Source organism: Culex pipiens, unplaced genomic scaffold (genome assembly GCF_016801865.2).
Source record: "Culex pipiens pallens isolate TS unplaced genomic scaffold, TS_CPP_V2 Cpp_Un0004, whole genome shotgun sequence".
NCBI lineage: Eukaryota > Metazoa > Arthropoda > Insecta > Diptera > Culicidae > Culex > Culex pipiens.
The window spans coordinates 413,421-420,375 of record NW_026292821.1 but is presented as its reverse complement, the minus strand read 5'-3'; the positions used below and the strand labels follow the sequence as shown (position 1 = coordinate 420,375).

At 55.3% G+C, this 6,955-nt stretch overlaps 1 protein-coding gene across 1 annotated transcript; it reads left to right on the top strand.

The window, feature by feature from the left end:
• Positions 1 to 1,369: 1,369 nt before the first annotated feature.
• LOC120427483 (uncharacterized) lies at positions 1,370 to 6,745 on the top strand. Its single transcript, XM_039592347.2, has one exon. The coding sequence runs from the start codon at positions 1,370 to 1,372 to the stop codon at positions 6,743 to 6,745; it is 5,376 nt and encodes a 1,791-aa protein (XP_039448281.2).
• Positions 6,746 to 6,955: the final 210 nt, after the last annotated feature.

Genomic DNA, 6,955 nt, shown 5'->3' with positions numbered 1-6,955 from the left:
AGTTTTGTTTACGTTTTACGCGAAATAAAGGAAGAAGAAAAGAAGTTCTTTGTGCGGAATAAAATTGTAGTTTTTACGTGCTAAAGTCGTCGTTTTCATTACCTGTGGAAGAACATACTCACCCGGGTACTTACCTGTGATTCTGCTACCGCTGCTGTCCGGAACATACCTGTAGAACCTGCAAAGAAAGAGAAGAGGAAAACGTGCACGGGAAGTAAGGATTTGGGCCACAGAAGGACGACACAGCACACGAAGGACAAACACAACAACTAGACACAACGTAGAAAGGAGCGACAGCGCAAACGGTACAGGTGAGAACGCGTTTCGTGGCCAGACGGGATTGGGTCCGAACATTGGTGCCGTGACCAGGATTTGTTCCTTGGGTGGCCCAGCGAAACGCCATCGCGATCACCTTTGTGCGCCGAGAAGAGTTCGCCATCGCTGCTGGAGAAGAAAGACTTTGCGGCCATCGCGACTGTTTGTTTTGGCGCTCAGCAACAGCAACAAGTTCAACGACCGGGAAGAGGAGGTCAACGACCCTGCGAGGGAGAGGATTTCCATTAAAACGTGCACGGGAAGGAAGGATTTGGGACACAGAAGGACGACACAACACACGGAGGACAAACACAACAACTAGACACAACGTAGAAAGGAGCGACAGCGCAAACGGTACAGGTGAGAACGCGTTTCGTGGCCAGACGGGATTGGGTCCGAACATTGGTGCCGTGACCAGGATTGGATCACGTACAAGGCCTGGAGGACAGGCTCACAGGGTGAGTACACTTGTCCTCTATTTTCTTACGTCACTGGTGTCCTCACACGCTGCTTTTTTGAACTTTTCGGTGCTGTACGGAACGATTTGCTGCTGTTGGAGTTTGCTGCTGAACGATTTGGACGATCACGACCACATACGGCCGACTGCTGTGTGATTGGCGACGGTTTCGAGTACGACCGGTACCTGTGCTGTACTGGGGGACTGCTGCAGTTCTGTGCGTGTTTGGGCAGGTGTTTTGTTTACCGGGGGCGCGTATTTTCATACGGTTGGTTTACAAGGCCTGTACTGCCAGGCTCACAGGGTGAGTACTCGGCACGAATTCTTGCTCGACGGTGTATTGCAACCCTTTTGCTTTCTCGGATTGCTCCGGTGGACAACTCGCTGCTCTCGACGTGTGACACTGCCGCGCTGGTGACGTCACTGGACTGGTCACTGCTGGAAGGACGGAAAGTTGCTGTTTGTTCCTGTTGGGCGTAAAACATACAAGGCCTAGTTTTACAGGCTCACAGGTGAGCCTCTTTCCATTCCGTTAAGCGCGTTGTTTGTGGTGCTTCGCTTGTGTACCTTTCCCCACAGTGTGCCATCTGGGTCATCATGTCGACTAGGGCCAAGCTGGTCAAGAAGCGAGACCTGATCATCGCGCACCTGACTCGATCGAAGAGTTTCCTCAAGGGCTACGATGCGGCGACGCAACAGCATCTGGTGTCTGTTCGGATGGAAAAGCTCGAAGGAAAATGGGAGGAGTTTGAAGCGTTGCAGCTGGAGATCGAGGAGCTCGAGGACAAGGACTACGAGGCAGGCGTCACTGCCGACGCGTCCAAGGAGGAAGTGGAGAAGCGAGTGAAGCAGTTGGAGGAGAAGGAGCAGCAGCGAGAGGACATGATGAGGAGGTTTGAGGATCTGTATTACGAGGTAAGGGCAGGGTTGCTAGCTAGGATGCCAAAGGTGGTTGCGCCTTCTTCTGGTTCTAACGATGGGGCACCAAAAGTGCATGCTGGCGTCCATCTGCCCAAGATTGAATTGCCAAAGTTTAACGGGGATTACGATCTGTGGTTGCCTTTTCATGACACCTTCAAGTCTTTGATCCATGACAACCCGGATTTAAAGACCATTCAAAAGTTCCACTATTTGCGGTCATGCGTGGTTGAAGAGGCTGAGAGAAAAATCGAGAATCTCCAGTTGAGCGAGATCAACTATGAGATTGCGTGGGATACTCTTGTCAAACGGTTCTCCAACAAGTATCTCAATAAGAAACGGCATGTCAACGCGTTGTTGCACTTTCCGCGCGCGGAGAAGTTGACGGCGAGTGGGATTCATGAAGTGATCGACTGTTTCGACCGGTGTACGAAGATCTTGGATCAGTTGGGTGAGGTTTCGTCGGGCTGGGGAGTTTTGTTGACGCAGCTGTTGGTGTCGAAGATGGACGATGCATCGCAGAAGAGCTGGGAGGAAGCGGCGCTGAAACTAGCGGACCCGACGTTCGGGGATGTGATCCAGTTTTTGGAGAATCAGACGAGGGTTCTCGAAGCGATTGCAGTCGATCAGCAACCGGAAGTTCAGCGATCGTCACCTGTGACTTCTGGCAAGCCAACAAAGAAGCCCTTCCCAAAGCTTGTGGTGAATGCTGCGACGGATGCTGGCCCGCAGAAGTGTCCAGTTTGCAAGGGATCTCACCAAGCTTCTTATTGTCCGGATTTTAAAAGGCTGTCGGTGGAGCAGCGGATCAAGACGATCTACGAGCAGAAGATGTGCAAGAACTGCTTGCGTGTTGGACATAGGATGTGGACGTGCCCGATTGCTGCACGCTGCAGTACGTGTGGTGGTAGGCACCACTCGTTGATCCACCCCGAGAAGCCAGCGGGTGTCCGTGGTTCGGCATCGAACAGGCCGGCCCCGGTGGTGCAGCAGGCTGCTGGTTCTAGCGTACCGTCAGCAGGGACGGGAACGGCCAGCACACCGCAGGCTCTGACGAGCTCTGTGGCAACCATTTACGCTGCAAACGTGGCAACGGAGTCGAGGAAGATTCACGTCTTCTTATCGACGGTTCTCGTTTCGGTGAAAGACTGCAACGGAAAGTTGCACACGGCGAGAGCACTTCTTGATAGCGGGTCGCAGGCAAATTTGATCTCGGAGCGGCTGTGCCAGATGCTGCGATTGCCCCGTAAGAAGGTCAGCGTACCGATATCCGGTGTCGGCAGCGCACGGATGCAGGTTGACAGCTCGGCGTCGGCAATAATTTCCTCGCGCGTCTCGAACTACACCGTACCGATGGAGTTTCTGGTACTGAAACGAGTAACCGAGGACCAGCCGTCGGCAACGATTGCCATCGGCGAGTGGAACCTCCCGTCGGATATGGTTCTGGCGGATCCCGGTTTCAACAAGCGCGCTCCGATTGACCTGCTGTTGGGATTGGAGCACTTCTACGAGTTCTTGCTGTTGAATGGTGGTCAGGTGCAGATCCAGCGTCCTGGTGAAGGTCTTCCGCTGTTTGTCAACACGGTTTTTGGTTGGATAGCAGCAGGGAAGACGGACTTGGGAAGCCTCAACCCTGTCCCGAGTTGTCACGTTTCGGTTAACGCGACCCTGGAGGAGAAAATCGAGCGGTTTTGGACCATCGAAGAGCTGCAGGAGGCACCGAAGCGGACACAAGAAGAGCAGGATTGCGAGGAGCACTTCCAGACGACGTTTTCACGCGACACTACGGGAAGGTACGTGGTTCGGCTTCCGAAGCGCTTGGGCTTCGAGAAGATGATCGGCGAATCCAGGGATATGGCGGTGCGACGATTGATGCAGCTCGAGCGCAGGCTCGGTAAAGACGAAGGGCTTCGGGTGCGTTACAGCGAAGCGATCCACACTTATCTCGAGCAGGACCACATGAGATTGGTATCGGAGGAGGAGCTGAAGGGCGACACGCGCCTTGAGTGCTACCTTCCTCACCATCCGGTGTTCAAGGAATCGAGCACAACTACGAAGATTCGACCGGTGTTCGATGGTTCGGCGAAGACGACGTCAAATCATTCGTTGAATGAAGCGCTGATGGTGGGCCCAGTTCTCCAGGACCCGCTCTTTGACCTGGTGCTTCGTTTCCGGAAGAAGCAGGTTGCTCTCGTCGCTGACATCGAGAAGATGTACTTGCAGGTCAAGGTGCATTCCGACGACACTCCTCTGCAGCGGATCTTGTGGAGGCCGTCACCGTCGGAGCCCATTCGGACGTACGAGATGCTTCGGGTCACTTTCGGCCTGGCCCCATCGTCGTACCTAGCGACAAGATGTCTCCAGCAACTGGCGCATGATGAAGGTGAAGTGTACCAACGTGCGAGGGAAGCACTGCTGCGGGACTTCTACGTCGACGACTTCATCGGAGGAGCGGAATCCGAGGAAGAAGCGCTTTTGCTGCGGCAAGAGCTGGAGCAGCTGCTGCCGAAGGGCGGTTTCAGGCTGCGCAAGTGGGTGTCGAACGCCACAGGGGCGTTGGCGGGGCTGGCTGCGGACGATCTAGGGACGCAGACCAAGCTCAACTTCGACCAGGAGCAGGTGAAGACGCTGGGCATCAACTGGCAACCTGGGCCAGATGTGCTGGGAATCGACGTGTCGAGTTTGTCCGTGAGCGGACCGTGGACCAGAAGAAGGGTCTACTCGATAATCGCCCAGCTGTGGGATCCGAGCGGAATCACTGCCCCGGTGATATCATGGGCCAAAATCCGGATGCAGCTGCTGTGGGTAGCGACGCAAGGGTGGGACGACCCGTTGGCGCCGGCGCTGGCGACACAATGGACGGAATTCCACCAGCAACTACCCGAGTTAGCCAAGATAGCAGTCGACAGGTGCGCATTCGTGGAGAATCCAGCGCACGTCGAGTTCCATGTGTTTGCGGACGCATCGGAGGCTGCATACGGAGCATGCATATACGTTCGCTCAGTTGACCCATCGGGACGGGTCAAGATTTGCCTGTTGGCGGCGAAGTCGCGTCCTGCAGGTTTGAAGAAGGTCACTCTAGCAAGACTGGAGCTGTGCGCTGCTTTGATGGCAGCGAGGCTGTACAGTAGAGTGGTCCAAGCTCTCAAGATGGAGGGTACGGAAACTTGGTTTTGGTCAGATTCGACAGTCGTGCTGGCGTGGCTCAAGTCGCCATCGTACGTCTGGCCAACGTTCGTCGCGAACCGAGTCTCGCACATTCAGGAGCTGACGAAGGGACATCGTTGGAACCATGTCAAGGGGACGGAGAATCCGGCGGACCTCGTTTCGCGCGGCGTGATGCCAAAGGATCTCGTTGGACTGCGTCTGTGGTTTCAAGGTCCGCACTGGTTGGAGGCATTCGAGGAGTATTGGAGCAAGGCGAAGCACGAGGAGACCGAAGATCCGGCCGAAGAACTGTTGGAGAAGAAGAAGAACATTCTGGTGGTGTCGGAATCCCCGGAACCTCACCCGCTCATCGATCGCTACGCGTGCTATTGGAAGCTGCTGAGGATCACGGCGTACTGCATGAGATTTGCTCGGAACTGTCAGCGTCGCAAGAAGCCATCCACAACGTCGTACCTCACCGTTGGCGAGCTGAAGGAAGCTAAACTGGCGCTGGTGCGCAGTGTGCAGCAGGAACCTTTCGCCACGGAGATCAAGGCACTCGCGAACCACCGACTCGTGCCCGCCCATTCGTCGTTGAAGCTGTTGAACCCGTTTCTGGATCAGCAGGGCGTACTCCGTGTTGGTGGCCGGCTTAGACTCGCAGGCGAATCGTTTTCCACCCGACATCCCATGATACTCCCGAACAGTCACACTTTCACGCGACAAGTAGCCGTCGCGTACCACGCAATTTCACTCCACTCTGGTCCTCGTATGACGCTCGCTCAAGTTCGCCAGGAGTTTTGGCCGCTAAGTGGCAAACAACTGGCAACCTACACGTATCGGAACTGTGTGCGATGTTTCCGAAGCAACCCTGTCCCTGTCAAGCAACCCCCTGGTCAACTCCCAAAGCCTCGTACAACTCCCTCTCGTCCGTTCACCGTCACCGGTGTAGATTATTGTGGCCCGGTCTACCTGAAGCCCGCACACCGTCGAGCAGCTGCGCTGAAGGCGTACATCGCCGTGTTTGTGTGCTTCAGCACAAAAGCGGTCCACCTTGAGCTTGTAGGGGATCTGACGACCGCGGCGTTTCTTGCGGCCCTGCGACGTTTCGTTGCGCGCCGAGGCCTGCCCTCGGAAGTCCACTCGGACAACGGCCTGAACTTTCAGGGAGCTAGCAACCATCTGCGAGAGCTCTACGATCTGTTGCAAGACCCTACGGTGATCGAGGAGGTCACCAACGAAGCTACTCGTCGTGGCATCGACTGGAAGTTTATCCCACCGAGAGCGCCGAATTTCGGTGGCTTGTGGGAGGCGGCAGTAAAGTCCGCCAAGACGTCGCTCATCCGTGTGCTCGGTCAGCGACAACTCTCATTCGAGGACATGAGTACCGTCCTCGCGCAAATCGAAGCAGCGATGAATTCCCGTCCGCTCACTCCACTTTCCGAGGATCCGGACGAGCTGGACGTGCTCACACCAGGGCACTTTCTGACCGGAACGTCGCTGCTGGCGATCCCAGATCCGGATTATTCGGACATCCCCACGAACCGGCTGCAGCATTACCAGCAGCTGCAACAACTGGTGCAGCAGCACTGGAAGCGGTGGAGGCGAGAGTACATCTCGCAACTCCACAATCAGAACCAGAAGTTCCCGCAAGCAATCCAGCTGAAGGCTGGCCAGATGGTTGTCCTCAAGGAGGACAACAAGGCGGCAATCGAGTGGCCTCTTGCCCGCATCGTCGAGGTATACCCCGGCCCTGATGGCGTCGTCCGGGTCGTGAAGCTGCGCCTGCCGAACGGTGCTGTCTACAAGCGACAAGCATCCCGAGTTTGCTTGCTGCCTTTCGAGAGGGACTCGATCGGGCAGACTTCGAACGCCTTCAACCCTCAACCGTCACAAGGCGCACCGTAACCGGAGGAATCGCTGTCGACCGACATCCATACAGCGCAACGGAGATGGGCGAAGAAGGCGCTAAGAAGATTATTTTGAATTTTTAACAGTGCTAGTTTTTAAGTAGCTAAGGAAGCGAAATTAGGTTTAGATTTTTCTTTAGTTTTAAATTCTTACAGAATTTTGGTGGCCGGAATGTTTGGTCGCAAACGTTAGTTTGAGTTGTCACCC